Source organism: Miniopterus schreibersii (genome assembly GCF_964146895.1).
Source record: "Miniopterus schreibersii genome assembly, chromosome: 4".
NCBI classification, from domain to species: Eukaryota; Metazoa; Chordata; class Mammalia; order Chiroptera; family Miniopteridae; genus Miniopterus; species Miniopterus schreibersii.
Window position 1 is genome coordinate 22,493,717 of NC_138105.1, and position 20,666 is coordinate 22,514,382.

The 20,666-nt window shown below is 45.8% G+C and overlaps 1 protein-coding gene across 7 annotated transcripts in view; it reads left to right on the forward strand.

The window, feature by feature from the left end:
• Positions 1-20,666, forward strand: part of MACROH2A1 (macroH2A.1 histone) — a 77,210-nt gene that overhangs the window by 21,933 nt on the left and 34,611 nt on the right. For all 7 annotated transcript variants that reach the window (XM_081137211.1, XM_081137214.1, XM_081137209.1 and 4 more), the window contains exons 3-4: positions 13,745-13,851; positions 14,277-14,474. In XM_081137211.1, coding sequence (XP_080993337.1) covers positions 13,745-13,851; positions 14,277-14,474 — 305 coding nt within the window. The remainder of the gene's footprint in view (positions 1-13,744; positions 13,852-14,276; positions 14,475-20,666) is intronic.

The following is a 20,666-nucleotide window of genomic DNA, read 5'->3' on the forward strand; positions in this document are numbered from 1 at the left end:
TATGGGCTGTGTACACCCTCCTGTTGTAGTTGAGCCTTGATTGCTGTTGGCACCTCAGTGGGAGGGGTTTATCCCCAGGCTGATTGGCTGCAAAGACTAGCTGCAACCCCTATGGAGAATCAGCTGTTCAGGGGCCAAACCCACAGAGCAGGACTTACTTCATCAGGGCTCTGATACCTACTGAGTCTGCCCCTTGAGTGTGTTGCATGTGGTGGTTGGGTGGAGCTTTAACGTGGTCTGAAGCTGTCCACCAAGTGTGCTGGCTCTGGGGCCTCCCAGAAGGTGCAGGCCAAGGTGAGCCACTACCTGTGTCCTGCCTGGGGCCACCGAGCCTGAGCTACAAAGTGATCTGCAGATGGCTGCTATTTGTGCTAGGCTTAGAGGTGCTCAGGAGAGGACAAATTGTGAACCAAGGCCAGCTGCTGCTATTGCCGGGCCTGGGGCCATTTAGCAAGCAGTACAGGGCACACTGAGGCCAGAGGCTGCTTGTTTGAGAGACTTTAGGGAAGTCTGAAGCATGAGCCCAGACAGGCCACTGAAAACAGCTTAGGTCGGCTGGAAAGTTGGGTGGGGCCTCAGGGAATCACCAGGGCTGGGCAAACTGTGATAGTTAAGTTAATGGAGACATAGATATGTGGTGCCTGCCTGCTGGTTCTGTGGGGAAGGGGTCATCAAAGGAACAATGGCCTCTGAGCAGCCCCTCTAGCTCTTGCCCTGATGCCAGACAATTCAGTTCCTCTCTGCCTGTCCCTGGTGCCTTTAAATCTGCCGCCCCAGCACTGGAACTTAGAGGGAGTGATTCAAAGTAAGTCTGTGCTTGGGCCTTTGAAGAGGAACTGCCTGGGATTCCAGCAGCCCTCCATCTCACTCAGCCGCAATCCCTGCTGGTTTTCACAGCTAGAAGTTATGGGGACTTCTCTTCCTGGCACTGGAACCCAGGACTGGGGAGCTTGGTGTGGGGCTGGGGCCCCTATAGCCAAGATATCCCTCCTGATTTTTATCAACCACACATTTTATCAACCAGCCTGTTTCGCATCTCTGCCTCTCCTACCAGTCTCGATGTGGCTTCTTATATCCTTGTTGTGGGACTTCCATTCCGCTAGATTTCAGGCAATTCTGAATAATGGTTGATCTGTAGTTTAGTCGTATTTTTTTTATGTGGTTGTGTGAGGATGTGAGTACCACATTTACCTATGCTGCCAACTTGACTGGAAGCCTGGATAATTACTTCTGATCCATCTTTTAGAACTATCTCCCAGTTTAATTCTCTCTTCAGCTGTATCTTATTGACTATTTAATTCAGTTACTACTGAATTTCAATACTTACTTTTCATTCCTAGAAGTTCTCTTTGGTTCTTTTTTGAATCTGCTTGGTTATTCTTTATAATCTATTTTCTCTTCATTTTCAAAGTTTTTTTTTAAATATCCATAGCTATATATTTATCTGAATTTTTTTCAACTTACTAAGGAGTAATTGACAAATATAATTGTCTATATTTAAAGTGTACAATGTGATGATTTGATGTACATATACATTGTGAAATGATTACCAGATTTATCTGAATAATCCTAATATCTGAAGTTTTTGTGAGTATTTTTGCTGGATTTTGAATCATTGTTCATGCTTTTGCTTAGCATTTTTATGGATTTGTTCTTTGTACACTTTGATCCATTTGGGATTTATCCTGATTTTGTGTGTGTGTGTGTGTATATATATATATATATATATATATGTAGTGTAAGATAGGGATCAACTTAATTTTGTTCCATATGGTTACCCAGCTGTTGCAACATAATTAATTGAATAATTCCTCTTTTTCCTGATGATCTGAGATGCTACCTTTACTCTACATGAAATTTCTAGATATTATTAGGGCTATTTCTGGACTTTCTTTTAGGTTTCATTGGTCTGTCTTGTTATATACTTAATATGTTTCTCATATCTGGTAGATCTTTACTTTTGTGGAAAGTAATTATTTTCTTCAATAAGTACCAATGGAACTTATTTAATAATACCAATGGTAAAATTCATGTGTTCCCAAAGGACATACAGTGAGACACACATCTCCCTCCCTGCTCTTTTGCACACCCAGCCCTCCTCCCAGAGGACAATCACTGTTATTAGTTTCTTATATGTTATATATTTTTCTAAAGATATTCTTTTTTCCCCTTTTCATTTCAAAATTTATCTAGAAAATGAAATCTCAAACAGTAAATTGGGATAATGGGTATATGTGATATGCAGAGACTGACATTTATATTTAAACCAAAATCTTGGTTGGGAGAATCTGAGGATCACTGATCTGCCTGCCCCTAACCTCCCCCAGCAACCCCAGTCTCCTCTGCCAACCTTGAGTCCTGGCTTGAGACTGGGAGGTGAGGCTTGCCTGGGCATCATGGGGCTGCTTTCACCTAGGATGACACTGCCTGCCATGGTCCTGAGTGTTCTAATACATGAAACCAGACCAGTGCCTTGGAGGATGTTCGTGAACTTCCCTCCATCATCACTGCCTGAATGCTGCAATGTCTGGGTCACTTGTTTAGAGATGCACCTGTAATGACCTATTTGTGAAAAAGTTACTAAGCTCTGACCATGTGCAAAGTGCCAAGCAGATGCTGGGGGTTGAAAGAATCATTGTTGATTTCAACAGATTTGTGTTGAGTGTCTGTGGTGGGCCAGACATATCAGAGGCCATGTTAGTGACCCCAGAGCTGGGACTGTGCTTTCTCCACCCCTCCCTCACCACTGTGTCAGCTCCCTGCACAAGGACTGACGTTCCACAGCTGCTCAGCTGCTGAGAATAGTATTTTATTGAAGAATAATATCAGTTAGAGGAGGATGAGTTTCAGGAGGAAGAGTGTTGCTAACATCAGATGCTACCAGGAAATTGATGAGAGTGAGAGCTGAACTAGATCCTGGGTTTTTTTGTTGTTGTTAATCCTCACTCGAGGATACTTTTGCCATTGATTTTTTAGAGACAGTGGACCGGGGAGAGGGAGCGTGAGGGGGCGGGGAGGGGGGGGAGGGGGAGAGAGAGAGGGGAACATTGATATGAGAGACACATCGATTGGTTGCCTCCCACATGTGCCTAACTGGGACTGAGCCTGCAGCTGAGGTATATCCCCTTGACTGGGAATCAAACCCGGGACTCTTCGGTCCATGGTCCAATGCTCTAACCATTGTGCCAAAATGGCCAGGGCTGGATTTTTTTAAATGTAGTGTAATTAAAATTAACACCACGGCTGAGTAGGCTGGACCTGCCTGAGGAGAGGCAAGTGGAAAGGCAGCGTTGGTGTAAACAGAAAGGTGTTGGAAGTGTTTCAAGGGCCAGTCTCTCACTTCTGCACAAGAGCCACTGCATGTCTCAGCAATACCTTGGAAAGCAGAGGTCAGGAACTGCCCAACCTATTAAAATAACAACATCCCAGGGGCCCTCTGTGATGACCATCAAGAATGGCTTTAAAAGAACTGCTTGCTTACTGAGAGGAGAAAGGAAATGGGTAAGAATTCTACAAATATCTTCTCTCCCAATATTTTCCTGTTAAAATATCAGCAACTAATAAAACATATTTATAGTCCTCTAGCTTTCTTTCCCTGCCTGAGAGGACTTCTATGCCTAGTCAACCCAGAATAAAATATGAAAGTAAAAAGCCACTCCTCAGAGCCATAAATAAGTTTCAGCAAGAACACAAACCCGAAGGGTATTGATGACAGCCAGCCTCCCTCCATCTCTGTGTCTCTTCCCACCACCCCCTCTGGTTCTGGTTGCCAAGAAGATGACAAAAACTCTCCTCGGGTTTGCCAGGCTGCTCAGCCAGCCTACAGCTCTGACCCCGGCTCCCACTTTTCCTCCCTCCCTCCCTCCCTTCCTTCATTTCCCACCCCACGTTCCTCATTTTGAAGCAAATGCCTGCTATTTAGTGGCCAGAAAGTGTTTCCTGATACAGTAGTACCTCGGTTTTCGAACATCTCTTGATGAACATTTTGGTTTACGAACGCTGTAAACCCAGAAGTAAATGCTTCGGTTTTCCAACACGCCACGGAAGTTGAACACACCACATGGTTTCCGCTGAGGCCTAGCTGTCGGCTGTTGATCCCTCGATTTTTGAACGTTTCAGAACTCAAACGGTCTTCCGGAACGGATTACATTAGAAAACCAAGGTACCACTATACTTCAGAAGCTGGTGATGGCGCCTGACACTGAGGTGTCCTTTCTTAGGATTGACAGCACCCTCATTTGTCTACGGGGGACATTTGTCAGATGCGCTCTATAGAAGACATTTATAAATGTCGTTTTTCTAGAAGGAGGCTCGTTCCCTGCCTGAGCTCACATTTCTTGCTTGGAGGAACCATTTGGAAATCCAGGGCCTCTGGAAAAGGCTAATCGATCTGTTTCCCTGGCCATTGATACCCTGATTAATGCTCCCTGTGGTAACTGGTAACAGGCAGCCTTTGGTTAACATCTGCTGCCTCTGTAAATGTGGATATTGACTGCTGCAAGTCAATATCTGCTGTTCATTCAGAAAATGAGGGTATTTAACTTGAACAGCATTGTTGTTTTTTGCCTCCCACCTCCACCCCAGGCCCTCGAACGGTGTCTATTCCAAATTCAGATTGTGGCTTACAATTGTGATGGTGCTTTGAGGGTTAGGCAAAGCAGAACAGTTTAATAAAACATCTGCCAATCTATTGAGCACTTATTCTGTGCCAGGCACTGGCCAAGTGCTTCACTTTTGGTAACTCACTGAACCCTCAAACACCTATTTTGCTTAGGAGGAAATTGAGGCTTTGAGAGTTTAAATAATATCTCCAAGGTCACTCAGCACAGTAACCCATCTCTCAAAGAGCATTTTCTGCAGGCTTTCTACTGGAGCTGAAACCTTAGCAGTTAGAAAGAGAGAACCGGGACTCAGGATCACTCAGCCCACTTTCCATCTCCTTTGTCTTCAGTGGACATCTCAGGAGGATGGTATATGCCTAGTCTCTCAAGCTGGCTCCCAAGTGTCCTTGATGGAGCTGGAGCCTGGCTGAGGACGCCATAGATTCCTGAGAGGGCAGTCCCTGAAAGTCCCAGAGGATCACGAAAATGCACATGGTATGGATCTGTAAAGGCTGGAGACAATCCTGTGGCCTGGCATGGGCAAAGATTACAGGGGTCCTGTAGGGATGGGCCTGGAAAGACAAATAGTCACTGACAGAAAGGAGGAAAGTCAAGGGCTTGCAGGAATAAGATGGGTAATGTCTGTTGGAGTGATGTGTGCTGGCTGTAGGGAAGGGGAGGTCTTGTCAGTATTGGAAGTGCTGGCTATAGCAGCAGCAGGACAGGTGAGGTCCTGGGAGGAAAGCACTCATGGCCAGAGGTGGCCTGAGGGCTGCCATGAGGAGCCACAAAGTCCTCAGAAAGGGGAGGGCAGTGCCCGGTTGGATGTTGAAGGATACTGCTCAGCAGAACCGAAGGTGGACTACAGGGCCAGAAACTTTTGCCCAATGTCCCTTCATTGTCCCTTTAGTGAAGGGGAGGTGAAATCGTGGGTGACAGAACTTAGGTAAATCCTTACAAAAGTGGCGCTCAGCGTTGGGAATGCACTTGGGCAGACAGGGCCTGGGCTGGTACCGATGACCCCAAGAGTGGCAGCCCATCTTGGGGGCCTCTCTGACTATAACACACTGAGATTTCTCTAAAAATAATAAGTCATGAGAAAAACCCAAAAAATCTTCAGACGCTCAGAACTTTTTCTAGAGAAGCAGGATTAAGCAGTCTGGACAGGTGTGAGGGCAGAAGGATGCTTGTGACACGTGGTTGAGAAGGCCAGTGGGGTGGCATAGCTGCCTCTTCTCATTTATGCTGTGTTTTCATTCACTTCTGGAAGAGATAAACTGTGCACAAGATAAACTCAAGCAGTACACAAGAGGGTTGAGCAAAATGCCCCCTCTGATCTAGTCCTCGATCCACTTCCAGGAGGCAAAGCGTTGCAGGTCCCGATGAATGGGTGTGTAAGCATGGATGACAGGCATTGCCCTGCTCCCCACACCATGGCAGCCCACTATGGAACACACTGTCTGCAACTTGTTTCCCTCTTAAACGTCCACCTGGGAAATGGCACCATGTCAGGGCTCTTTAAGTGAGTTCCTCTTTACATTACACTCGTCAAATCATTTCATTTCAGCAACCATCTCTGATTGTTCACCCCTTCCTGGGATAAATTAAGAACAAATGGCTATCATTTTCCATATCAAAACAAACATACGTATTAACCATTTCCTTGTATTTTAATTTAGAGTCCTTGAGAGCAAGTGACTAGTGGGCCAGAGGGCCCTGCCCAGCTGTCAGCCAGGCCCTGGGTTAGAGCAGGTTTCTCTGGGCCTTCCCCAGGTACCCCCTCCCACCTTCCTTCCTGGGGCCTTGACTGTGCTGCCTCAGCAGATGGTTTTGGTCCTGCCCCTGCCATAGCACACGTTACTGGGTCAGACAAAAGCCCTAGACCCCATCCCACGGCAGAGACTGCCTGTGGGGCCACCCTGGGTGCTGCATTCTATCAAGGCAAGTCTGGCAGCACTGAGGTTAATCGGGTTCAAGTGCATTTTTCAAACACATGTAAACTGTTAAGTGTAACAGCAAAGAGTAAACTGTTGGGGGAGGAAACACCAGGTTTTCTATGTTACTTTTCTCCTCTGCTTGGCTCTCACGCACAGCCAGCCAGCCAGCCATTTATTTTTATTATTATTTTTTAAATCCTCACCCAAGGATGTGTTCCACTGATTTTAGAGAGAGAAGAAGGCGGGGGCGGGTGGTGAGAGAGAGAGAGAGAGAAAAACATCGACAACATGCAAGAGAAACAGCAATTGGCTGCCTCCCACACGCCCCCAACCTGGGATCAACCGCACAACCCAGGTATGTTCCCCCCGACTGGGAATCAAATTTGTAACCTTTTTGGTACGGGCCAGCCAGCCATTATTTTGATAAAGGCAACTGAGGAAAAGAATCTAGTTTTCTTCCCCTGGAAATCAAGCTGCTATTCTTTTTAAAAGATCGAGTGTGTGGTTGTAGCCTCAGCTATAATAGCGTACTCGGACCCATTGTTCTCAGTCTATAACTTGGTAACTCCATCATCCTCACAAGCCTAGAGATGATCTTGCTTATCCCCCGTTTTAGAGTGGGAAGCTCTTAGCTGTGTCTTGACTTGCCTCACAGCTAATTGCAGGAGCTTGGGGTGTATACCCAGCAGACCCCAGCTCTAACCACGGTGCACTGGTGGCTCCTGCCCTCCACGAGAGACAGACTGTGGAGGTGGCTGACATGGAAACTCTCAAGGTTTGAGGAAGGTAGAGGAAGCCTTTCCGGAAGGGGAAGGTGTTCGTGCACTGGGCTGTGTTGGTGGGTTAGATGAGGGTAATGTTTGCCAAGAATCATAATATCTCCTTTTTGTTAATGTGTATAATGCAAATTTTTTTTTTTTTTACTTTGAAATATGAAAAACAATAAGCTGACTTCAGAAACTCCCCAATGAAGCTGTGTTTCTATCTTATTGGGAGAGTTTGTAGGGAAAGTGAAAGACTATACCAGGTGCTTCCTTCTGAACCCCTGGACCCCTGGCCCTTAGGAGGAGCCTGAAACATGGGCTTAATAGCAATGGACAAGTTTGTGTCAGATTTGGAACATCTGCAGAAAAGCAACAGAATGACTCATTCTTATAAAATACCTTATACTCTGCACAGAAAACACCACTTTCAATAGCTGCTGTAGGTTTTATTTTCTCTGTGGAATCCCTGGTTCCTTTTAAGGCTCCTGGGACAGGCAGACTGGACAGCTTTACTGTGGCCCACAAGTGAGGCCCCAGAGCTCCAGGTTGATGGCTTAGCAGGCTTCAGACTCTGCCACTCATCTCCTGAAAAGGTGGGATGTGAGCCGGTGGACTCTGGGCTGCAGAGGGAATTGGAGGAAACTGGTGCAGTCAGGACGCAGGAAACTCTTAGCAGCACTCTCCAATTGGGGTTGATTGGGTTAAGGCCTTCAGGGATAGTGTAAAATAGTTCTGAACTCAATGAACTGCTGATGGAAGCCTGGTGACTGGAAAGAAATTACAATAAGCAGATTCCTTGTCATGTTGTTGGCTTCGTAGCAAATATCTGTTTTCTCCTTGGGATTACGTTAACATTTGCTTTTCTTTGATTTCTGGTTGTTACTCTCAATATTTCTTTTGTTCAAGGAGATGCTTCAAACTGCTCTGTAGAAGCCCCCAACTCTGCTTTGCAAGGTTTGTGTTTAGAGTTTGGCGCAGCCTCCACACATCACCTGTTAGCTGTTAGGAGTCTAATTCTGCAAACCATGACTTCATCTCCCTAAAGAAAGATAGACAGAATGCTTCAGTACAGCAGATATGGTTCAGTTCAAGATGTTTGGAGGAAAAATTTTTTAAAAAGACTCTAAGCCTTTGGTCTCTGGGTGAACTTGGAAAGTAGACCTGTCAAAGATATTCACGTCCAGACAGCTGGTCTGTAGTTGGAAAGGCTGCCAGATAATGCCGTTATTCAAGGCTGTGAGAATTTTGTCAACTGGCCTTAAAATGGTTGTGCTCAATGAGGCTGGGGAACGTTGGGCCCAGGGGTGCCTCTGCAGGGCTTGCTGCTCTGAGGAGAGAGAAGGTCACATCTCTGGTCCAGGCCAGCACAAAGTATGTGCAGTGGGAGCCAGAGATGCTGGATGTCTTGCAAATTAGATCTTCAAACAAAAAGATCTTTAAAAAATAGCACCTGAGCTGGCCAGTCTTGTTCATTCAGCATGTCCCCTTCACAGTGTTTATAATTAGGGAAGCTTACCATACTTAGGGTTCTCTCCAGAGCTGAGCCCAAGTGCTTTAGGCCCCCAACCAGCCTAGTGTTGGTCATTGGTAAAAAAAATGAGACTGTCACTGACCAGGAAGCCTTGGCTTGAGGGGTGGAGAACCTGGTAAGGAATCTGTTTCTTTTCCTAACTGCTCTTTCCAGTTTCCTCCTGTGGTTTCTTATGGATTCCATTCGTTGTGGTTACAGCCCCTAGGGCTCTGGCTCCTGAAAAGTCCCTCCGAGGGAGAATGCAAGCATTGAGCTCTGGAAACCGTGGAGAAAAGGATTTGCATCTGTAGATCTGGTGCTTTCCTGGTTCCCTTTCTCAGAATTCCTTTTCTCTTGAACAAGCAGAAGTTAAAAAAAAATTTTTTTTTTAGAGTTGCACAAAACCTTCCAAAGCATGAGCTGCATCAAGGGCAGGAAACCCTCCCCTGTGGGATGGTGTGGGGCCCATTCAGCTGATGCTGGCTCTGGCCTAGCCTGGAAGGTAGCCAGTGGGGGACCCATCCCAGTGCGCTTGGGGTTCAGTGGCAGGAACCCATGTCTATGCCTGAGCCTGGGCTCCCATGACTTAACCCTTGCTATTATTTCCAAAGGCCAGATCACTTATTAGGAAGGACACTTAACCAGGAAATCTTCTCCAGAGGTGCACACCCTGTCCCAGTTTCCTCAGCAGCAGGTACCCTCTCTCCTTCCGGGAACGTGCCCTGGAGGGCAGATGGGACCTGTTCCGTCTTGTCCAGTTGCTGTCATTTTGCACCTCCCCTCAACCCTGCAGCAGGCAGCCCTCTCTTAGCCAGGAAAGCCCTTTGCATTCAGACTCTGGACGAAAGGGTGAATTTTACTGAATACTTGGCCAGGGGTGAGTACATGCCCTGGATTCCTGCTTTTGTTACCAGTCAGATTTCTGCCCCTCTTCCTTGGCTGTTTTAAAATGCTCAGCCCTCTGTGTGCTGCAGCGCAGGGGTGGGGCCCGAGGGACACTCACTTCTCATAAGAGGTGTGTCTCCCAGGTGCTGTTTTCTGTGTCTCTTGACAAAGGGGTTACTATGGTAACTATTCCTCTGGCAAACAGGCTGGAGGAAATGGAAGATAAGGCGTTTGCTCAACTTTCGCTGGAGTGTGGATCTCTGCCCTGCTTTGTTATCCCCAGTTGACAGCTTCCCTCCTGCCCCACAGGGCTGAGTTCACAGGTGAGCTGGAGTTTGACAAAAAGGATGGAGTCCTGGATTTTCTGGCTCCTTGGTGAGGAAGACAGCAGAATAACACCCCTGCCCAGCTGTTCCCAAGGAGCTGAAACACTCCTCATGCCAATGCACACACCTCCCCCGCCCCTCCACTCTACCTCATTGTCACTGTCAGGTGGATCCAGTCTGGCATCTGCGAATCCACCACTTAATTAGTAGTAAGTGAGCCCAATCCTTGCAATTTTCCAAGTTTGAGCTACAAAGGGAGAGTTCGGGGGGTTGGGGGAGTCGCTGGGGGAAGCTTGTGGAAGTCGGGGAATTCCTAGAGAATTGATCTTCAGATTTCTCAGCCATGGGTGCTACTTACAGGTCACTCCATTGCTTTATTTCCCTGTGTTATATACTGCATGTCCCCTACCCAAATCGGGCCAGACACACTCAGTTCTGGTGACCCCCACTTGGCCCCCAGGGCTTTGCATTCATCGTCACCATCTTCCCTGCACCAATAGAGCAGCACTGTCAAAAATAAGACAACCGCATCCCTCCTCTCCTCCCCACACCAACGGCTGTTGTGCCTTCTCTTGGGGAGAGCCTTCCACTAAACACTCCAGGCAGGAAGAGGAACCAGGCCCCCTCTACTTTTCTGAGAAACCGCAATTTCAAACGATCTTCTTGCCTAAGGGGTGGGCTTAGGGCACCACTGTGAGTGCTGCTCTCTCACTCGCTCTCAGGCCAAGTAAAGTCTTCTTAGCACATTATGGGGAAAAGGTTGTAATCCACCTGCCTCCTGTATATTCTGGCTCTGCAGACACTGATGGCTGGCGTGTGCTTTCCTGTGGCCTCACAAATTGGGGCAGGCTGGGGAGGGGAGAGGATGGTGGAGGCCAGGAAGCTAGCCAAGTGGGCTACAGCTCCTTGCTGCAGCTGTCCCTCTCTTGACCTCCTGTTGCAGAGGCTCCAGCCCAGCCTCAGCTGTGACTGGCTCTCCTTCCTGTGCCCTTCCTCTCAGGGTCTGTGCTCAGGTCAGACTCCTGCTTTGGCTCCCTCCCAGGCCGTGGTCAGGACAATAGCACGGCAGATGTGCCACCTCCTCCATGAACATGGGAGAACAAAGGGAAAGCTGGGCTGGCAGGCATTTCTGCATTCACGGCACCTGAGGCCTAAGGTCATTTAGGCATCCCAAGCACCCTCCCTTGCTTGGCTAAGATAGGTCCATCTCCACTGGGCACTGGGACATGCTGCCATGTGCACTTGTAGGGAAGCTTCAGTGAAATTGCTCGGTGGGCCATCTCCCCTATGGACAGACTGTATGGGGAACAGCTCTGTTGAGACTAATGGGTGAGCTTGGGAGATTCTCTCTCCCCCTAGTGACTGTCACATGAAATCCAAGGTGAGGGGTTCTGGTCTGGGAACATTAAGCAGGCAGGTGCCTCTGGTGTCCAGTGTCATCAGTGTGGTAATTGTTGGGTAAATGAATCCTGCGTGGATTTAGGGGGAACCTGCTGTGCCAGGTGTGACTGACTTTTACCCCCGCCAATATGGGAGTATACAGGATTTCCAAGCAGCTTTTCAGCTTTACGTACAGAGCAGTATTTGATTGGGTTCAGCTGTTAGTATTTCTCAATGATGAACAATATCATGTAATATTGTGAATTTGAAATACACAATTTTCATGTAGCTAGAGTTTTCTCTTAGTTATTTCATAATGATTCTGACTTCTGACTTCGCCAGAGACATCTAGTGTTTACAACATAATCTTGAATGCTTGAAATTCCTTAGTACCAGGAAGAGGTCAGACTTGAGTTGAGCCCAGAGCGTGGGCTAGAAGGACGTCATGACGGGTGTAAGACACACTTTGAGGTGGTCTGTGTTTCTCGTTAAGAAGTGATGTGATGAGGTTGACAGTTACCGAGAGATCTGTGCCTCCAGAGAGGAGACAAAGGGCGCGTCCTAATTTCCCTATCTTTGGTGCTGTGGTGTCTTGGCTGGTGAGAGCCTGCCCTGAAAGACAGGTGAATAAATCCTAACCTCACCTAGCACCAGCTATGGGTCAGGCTCATGTCCCTCTAGCTTTTTTTATTTTGAAAAATACCAAATTTATAGAATGCTGGAAGAGGTGCACTCTTACGTCCTTGCCTAGATTTAACAACTGTTAACATTTCACCACAATTGCTTTACTCTATAGACTTTTTAGAATTATGGGAAAGTAAATTGCAGACATCAGGACCTTTCACCCCTACGTACTTCAGCATGTATCTCCTAAGAACAAGATGTTCCCTACAGAGCAGCAATACCATTATTACACCCAAGAAAGTTAATAATTCCCTGGTGTCTAATAGCCAGGCTACATTCAGATCTCAGCTAGCTCCAAAATGACTTTTGTAGCTTTTTCTGTAATCAGGATCCCATGGAGGACTGACACATTGTATTTGGTTGGTGTGTCTGGTTAGCCTCTTTTTACTCTAGTACATACACCCCACCTCTTTCGTTTTATACATATAATGGAACCTCAGTTCTTGAACTTAATTAGTTCCGGAATGCTGTTCGAAAACCGAATCATCCCCCCCCCCCATTAGAAATAACTTAAATTGAATTAATCCATTCCAGACCCACAAATGATTCCACGTTTTAACCTTTCTTATATACAGTACATATCTAATGTACTGTTCAATCTATAAAGACTTCTTTTCTTAAATTTATCAAACTACCTCCTACTAGCCTTAAAAGAATCACTTTCCAAACTCCATCCAGGGGTGTCTTTCAGGAAGTCAGCAAGTGGCATCTTCACTTTCTCACATATCACTGCCTCAGAAATACCTGATAACTGCTTTTCCTTTATCCAAATCAACAACAGTTTTTCTACCTCTTCAATTGCCTGTGATCATTGTTTCTTTCACACCCTTAGCAACATTAGCATTCTAGATAGCCTCTTTATGTTTTAAAATTGTGCTAATCTTCGATTTCACCAGCAACAAAAGCATTCTTTCCTTTGTTGCCTGAGAGACACTTTTTGTCATGCTGAGGTTGTCATGCTGAAAGGGTTGTCAGGTCGAAAACCAAAGTTTGATTCCACAATGGAGACATTTTTTCCATGAACAACTTAGCCAAGAACCGAATTGTTCAAGATGGGAAACGTTTGAGAACAGAGGTTTGACAGTATTTTTATGTTTTATGATGTTGACTTTGTAAAGAGTCTAGTCATCTCCTAGTTTTGAATCTGAGTGCAGGCAGTCAACATTGATTCCATCGATAGAGACTTACTAAGCACCTGTAACATGCCACCGCCCCCTGAAGCCCCATAACCCCATGGGTGACCCATTGCTCAGTTCCATGCATGCACGGTTCACTCTCAGGGGCCACTACCATTCGTCGGCTCCTCAGCGTTGGTCCTAGTGACATCTGGATGCCGACTGCAGGCAGCCCTGTTCTGGCAAATAAGTTCAGCTCTACCACATCTTACTGAGGGACCTTTGACTGGTTGCTTCTCCTTTGTAAGCCCCTGTCTTCGTCTCTAAAACAAAGGGATTGGGCCAGAGGTTTGATTCAATGCCTCTGTGACTTGGCTCGAAGTGTGCCAGGTAGACCACCTGCATCTTCCCCCCTCAGGGTAGCTGCTTCATGAATTGATACCTGCGCCCATTCCCAGCTCCATGAGTGGGAGCCAAGAAGATGTATGTGAGCCTCCAATGCTCTAATGCAACCATGTGCTCTTCCCCTCTGTTCCCCACAGCGGAGATTCTGGAGCTGGCTGGCAATGCGGCCAGAGACAACAAGAAAGGACGGGTCACGCCCCGGCACATCCTGCTGGCCGTGGCGAATGACGAAGAGCTCAATCAGGTACGGAGCTTTACTAGCCGCCCTACCCCAGGCACGTGAGCAGCCAGCGGTGCTGCCCGAGAGACAGGCTGTCTGTGCAGAGGAGGTTGGTGTGTGGCTGGCTATCAAAGGTGTGGACTGCATTTTGGACTGTTAACAGCTTCCCTGCCCCCTGTGGCAGTTTTTCCTGAAGGCCTTATTGTGGGTGGGGGGCAGGGATGAAACAGTATTTGGGTCTCCTTAGAGGAAAGATAGCATGAAAATTACCCCTGAGTGAGGGACTCTGAGGTCCTGTGTAGTGAGCCTGGATCCCATTAGCATCCTTGCAGATGCCATGGAGGGAGGAACTCTACCAACCAAAATCAGAAGCATGGATGGGCTGGCTGACTTCTTGGTCAGGGCAGGCTGGTCTAGCTCACTATCTACTACTTTGGTTTCCCTGCAAGCTGCTAAAAGGAGTCACCATAGCCAGCGGTGGGGTGTTACCAAACATCCACCCAGAGTTGCTAGCAAAGAAACGAGGATCCAAAGGGAAGTTGGAAGCCATCATCACGCCACCCCCAGCCAAAAAGGCCAAGTCTCCATCCCAGAAGAAGCCAGTGTCTAAGAAAGCAGGAGGCAAGAAAGGGGCCCGGAAATCTAAGGTATGTGATTTGGCAGGGACGTGTGGGGTAGAACAGGGCAGTACAGATAGGTGGGGTCAGGAGAGCCCCCTTCCTGCTGAGTGTTCATCCCACTGATGAGGTGCAGAACTATGGAGGAACATGTGGGAACTGTTTACAGAGGGTCTGGTCCTGCTCAAGTGGCCAGCGTCTGGACACAGGGGACTAGATTCCTGCAGGCAAGGAGGATATGGGGAGGGTGCTGTGAAGATCAGGATGGAAGGACCTAGCCTTTCAGGGGGATGCCCATGTCTGTGGGAATTGACCTGTGTGTATAGGAGCTTCCTCGTGCTTGGACAGCTACCATTGAGTCCTGCCTAGAGGTGCCAGCTGCCCACTTGCTCCTGACACTCTCAGAACTGATGTAGCATTGCTACGCGTGCGTGTCCTACTCTGAGCATGTTCCAGCAGGGACAGTCGAGACAGTTTGCTTTTTAGAATGATTGCCTTGTTAAGGAGTAAAACAGACGTTTTATTCAGGCCCTTCCTGCTAGACTCAACTTGGGCTGAGACTAGGTCCTGGGTGCTGGTCTTTTTGTGGTGAGTGAAACCCTCTCATTAGTGTGTTCCTTCGTCGCTGGGCCCTGCCTCTCAGCAGCTGTCACAGGGCCAACAAAGTGGGTGTAGTATAGTTAAGGCTCTGTCTTAATAAATGCCCTGCGGCGTCCCTTCGGGAAACATCCTTCTGGCCTCCAACCGGACTAGGGGAAATTACCTCTGGTAGAAGGTGACCTCCCTGTTTTGTAAGACCCTCAATAAGAACTCTTTGGAAGTGACTTGTGGGGCCTAATGATGCAGTGTCAGGACATTCTTCCTACCAGAGCACAAAGCCTCTCTCCAGAGTGAGATGGTAAGGCCACCTCCCAGGATGGGCTCCAGGGGTCTTGACCCAGAGCCACACTCCTGCCTCCCTCCCAATATGTCCCCTCCTCTGATCCTGTCCAAAGATCAGGTCCCTGGACTGTGTGTGCCTTAGACAGACTGGCTTTCACCACATGGGGGCACCTTCTCTGACTTCTAACCTCCCATCCACGCTCTTTGCAGGCCTTCTTTAATTGAGGTGGAAGAGGCTGTATTTTTCAGTACATCCTTCGGGGTGCAAACAAATGCTTCCCTGAAGACATCAGAATCTAAATTCCTGTTTCCAACAGACCACCCACCCCACTCCCCCCATCTCACCCTACCGGGCTCTGAATCACTCCCAGCTCTTTGAGAGAGAAACCCGATATTGAAGAGCACCCTGTAAGTTTATTTCCAGACGCTTGCAGTCCACCTCACTCATAAGTCCAGGAGGAGGCTTGGAGTCAGGGAATTCACAGAATGCTCCGCTTTCATTCTTGGTAACTATAAAATTAGATTAAACTGTTTCTTTTCTCCCTTTCTACATTTGCAGTTGGTGGGGAGGAGCAGGGTGGGGAAGACAGGGGAAAAGTGCCTGTGCAACCCTTTTAATTAATTAATTTATTTATTTATCATTGTTTTAATCCTTACCTGAAGATATGCTTATTGATTTTAGAGAGAGGGCAAAAGAGAGAGAGAGGGAGGGGGAGGGAGAGACAGACATCGATGTGAGAGAGACCATCGATGGGTGGCCTTTCATGTGTGCCCCAGCTGGGACCAAACCTGCAACCTTTCGGTATATGGGATGATGTTCCAACCACTGAGCCACACTAACCAGGGCTGTGCGACCCCTTTCAAATGTTAAAAAAGAAGGCAAAGGTGCCAAATCCATTATCTCTTGATTATGGGCCCCAGGGAGCTGGCTGCCCACAGAACAAGGCATTTGGTGCTCCCGGCTGGGGGCCAGCAGGGCAGAACCGTGTCCCTCAGCCTAGCTGTCCTCAGGCTGTGGTCAGAGTGATGGCCCCTGTTCCTGCAGGCCTGCTGCTCGCTGGTGTTTGAGCAGCCTCTCCAACTCCAGTGTGCCCGGCAGCCCTGGGCTGAACCTTGCTCTCCGTCACCCCCATTCCTCCCCTAGTAGTTTTGCCCGTGACTTTCTGAACTTTCCAATTGACCAAACACGAGGAAGGGTTTTTCTTTATTTTTGGACTTGAAATATAGAGGGGTGTGTGTGTGTGTGTCTTTAGCTCCTAGTAGCTATATTTGGAACTTAGTGTTTCTAATAACCATATGCCAATAATCACTTGAACCACTCCACTTTTCCCTTGATTACAAAAGCAGGAAGTCTGTTATGGTGGTCTGTTTTTCTTCCACACAATAAAACACATTGTCTGCTTACTGTACGAGTATTTGGCTAACATTAAACCCTGGGGGAAGCTGAAATTGGAACCGTGAACAGCTAATTTTCAAAACATTTGTTTAATGTAAATTGTGGTGTCAGCTCCCAGAAACAGCGGAGAACCCTGCATCTCCAGGTTTAAGTGGAATGTTCTGAAAATAACCTTTCCAGAGACAGGCAAAGAGAGCCTTAGTAACATGTTAAAGTACATGCAGTGAAAGGAGTTGGTATTTTTCAAGTGTCAACACTTGAATTCCAAATCATAATTTTCCCCCCAATTCTATATAATTGGACGTTTCTGAAAGTCTCCAGTTGTGACAGCTGAGTCAGCTATGGTGGAAACGGTGAGAGAATAGAGAAGGCAATAGGACGCACCGGGGCTGGGAGTCTGGAGCCTTGGAAGTGCCTTAGGGTTTCTCCTTCCTACTTGGGTGGCCTTAGGCAAGTCTGTGACTCAGTTTACACTCCCTCCAATAAAATGATGGGGTCTATCCCAGACTTAGAATTCAGTGACTAAATGAATATTTACATAATGTGTTTTTGACTATGTAATACGTGTAAGAATTGGGATGGTGCAAGAGTATGCAGTAATAGAATCTCAGTCCCACCAGCCCCTCCCACATTCCCCCAGACAGGCCTCTGAAAGGATTTTTATGTATAAAATTTTTATGTATCCTATCAGAAAGTCTGTGCACGTAAAAGCGTATAGATATGTAAAGCCTTTCCCACCATATCTATCATCTATCTATTATCTATCTGTCTGTCTGTCTGTCTATCTATCTAATCATGTTACCCACTGTTTTGGCAGTGTGGGTTAGTGGTTAAGGGTGCCAGCTCACTTGGTTTTGTGTTCCATTCATCCATTTCTTGACTGTGTGACCTTGGGAAGTGACTTGACCTCTCTGGTACCTCAGTTCCCTCACCTGTAAAGTGGATGGTTGGGAGACCTAAAAGAGAATTCATGTAAAGTGTTTATAGCAGTGTGGCACAAATGTTAGCTGCTGCTATTAACTTGGCAGTGCTTCCAAATCGGTGTGTGGAGAACTGCTTTAGTGTTTCATATATGATTCTAGTTACTTATATAGTATGCAAGACCAATGTACCCAGCTGTCTACGAATGGACTTCTGGTTATTTCTAGCGTTCATTCTGACACACAGTACCACAGTGACTATCACTGTATGTGGGTTTCTGTGCTCATGTGCAAGAGTATCTATAGGATAAAGTCCTCAAGATGAACTTGCTGAGGCAGACAGTGTATTTTTTTTTTTTTAACTTCGATGGCGATTGCTCACATATAGAGCATTTTATCCCATTAGGAAATTTCAAAGGTTGCCTCATTCTTTTAACTTTTAGCACTGGGTTGTTTAAAGAAGACGCAAGCATGTGATTGATAATGATCATGTCTACATGGGCTCGTTACTGGACTCAGTAGCAGTGAATGAAAGGCCCTTGCCCTCCCTCCATGCTCAGTGAGCTTTGGTCTAGTGAGGGGGGCAGAGCAGGTGCAAGGATGTAAGTAAAGCGGAGCAATGGCATGGGCAGTGTAATTTTGCATAGGTAGTCAGGTGAGTCTTCTCTGGTAAGGTGACACTCGAATGGAGACCAGACGGAATAAGGTATCGGGCACTCAAGTGACTGGGAGAAGAGAGCTCCTGGCCGAGGAACAGCAGGCAGCCTCAAGGTGGGAGCATACCTGGCTTCTCTCAGAGAGAACTCAAGAGAATTTGCATGTGGGGTCCCTGACATGTCTATAATGGACACCTTTTGCAGTCAGAGAAGCCTGGGGTCCTTCTCGAGATAAAATTACAAATGCATAAAATACCAAAGATTCAAAGGAAACCATTTTAAAAAGAAAAAAAATGTGTGTTTCCTTGTGATGAGAACTCTTCGAATCTCCTCTGTTAACTTTCATATATATCATACAGCAGTGTTAACTGCAGTCATCACGCTCTACATTATATCCCTGGGTATTTTATAACTAGAAGATTGTACCTTTGGACCACCCTCATGCAGTTCTTCTCCCAACCCCTCACCTCTGGTAACCACAAATCTCATTTCTTTTTCTATGTGTTTGGGTTTTGTTTGTTTTTTTAAGATTCCACGTATAAGTGAGACCATACAGTATTTATCTTTCTCTGTCTGACTGGCTTCACTTAGCATAATGCCCTCAAGGTCCATCCATGTTGTCACAAATGTCAGGATTTCCTTCATTTTTATGGCTGAATATTATTCTTGTGTGTGTGTGTATGTATATACACCACAACTTCTATTTTTTATTTTTGTAAAGCATGAGGAAAGAGGAGATTCATGGGGTCTGAAGCTTAAATAATTTTGAGGACCCGGTTTAAATAAAATACAAAATTATGAGTATAAAATTAGGTTCGGGGCCTTACATGGAATCTGCACAACTTAAAGGACCTTGGTTATCTTCATAGTAAATTCTGTTCTGCAAGGGTGTATATTTTCTTTTGTCTTGCTGCCACTTAACATTGTGTTTGAGAGATTCATCTAGATTGTTGTTTGTAGCAGACAGCACCAAGTCTGTGCATTTCATTGTTTAATCTACCACAATGTGCTTATTCTGTTAAGAGATGTTTGTTGTTTCCAATTTGAGGCTTTTACCAATATTCCTGCTGCAAAAGTACATGTCCCTTGGTGCACACATATTGCATTGTGTCGGGAGTATACCTGTAAGTGGAGTTGTGGTATCTTGGGTATTCAGATATTCAGCGTTAGTAGATAGCGCCAAGCAGTTTACCCAAGTGGTGGTAAAATTCTGCAGTCCCAGTGTAGTGTATGAGAGGGGAGTTCAGTTCCTACATGTAGCAAAAGCAGGGTAGTTTGATACTTAAATTTCAGCCATTCTGGTGGGTATGTATTGCCCTGATGTCCAATTAGTTTTAGCATGTTTTCAAGTGAATTTTGGCCCTTTGGATATTTTCTTTTATGTAAGTGTTTTATGCATTTTTAAAAAATTGAGTTATCTGTCCATTTTAATGACTTATGGTTCTTTTTATATTATGGATGAGTTCTTTTTTATTGTGATACAATTGACACGTAAGATTATATTTGTTTTAGGGTATAAAACATAATGACTTGATATTTGTGTATATATAGCAGATACTTGAATAATGTTTTGTTGTAACACTGAAAGATGCCATAGGAACTTAACTCTTGTTTATATATAGATTAGTCTACCGTAAAATTGTTCTCATTATGTATATGCCATTTTGCTGCAGTTCCAAGAACCTATTGATGGTGTTAAGCGAGGACTTACTCTATTTTGAAATGATCACCATATGTCTAGTTAGCATCCATCACCATACATAGTAATACTTTTTTTTCTTGTGATGAGAACTTTTAAGATCTGATCTCTTAGCGACTTTAAAATATGCAGTACATTGTTACTAACTATAGTCTCCATGCTGTACATTACGTCCCCATGACTGACTGACTTTAACAGGAAGTTTGTACCTTTGGACCTGCTTCAAACAATTCATCCACCCCCCCACCTCTGGCAACCACCAATCTGTTCTCTGTACCTATGAGCTTTGTTTGTTTGTTTTTAGATTCCACATTTAAGTGAGCTCATATGGCATTTGTCTTTCTCTAACTTATTTCACTTAGCATAATGCCCTTAAGGCCCATTCATGTTGTTGAAAATTGCAGGAGTTTCTTTTTCCATGGCTGAATAATATTCCATTATATATATATAGATATGAGAGAGATACTTTATTCTTTTACTTTTATTTATTAATTATTGTATTATTTTCCCATACAAACAACTGTAAACCTACTTTTGCCTCACCTTGTATTTGTAATATACATACTATATAAATATATGTATAAGTATATATAAATTATATATAACATATATCACATTTTCTTTATCAACTTATCCATCATTGGACACTTCCATATCTTGGCTGTTATA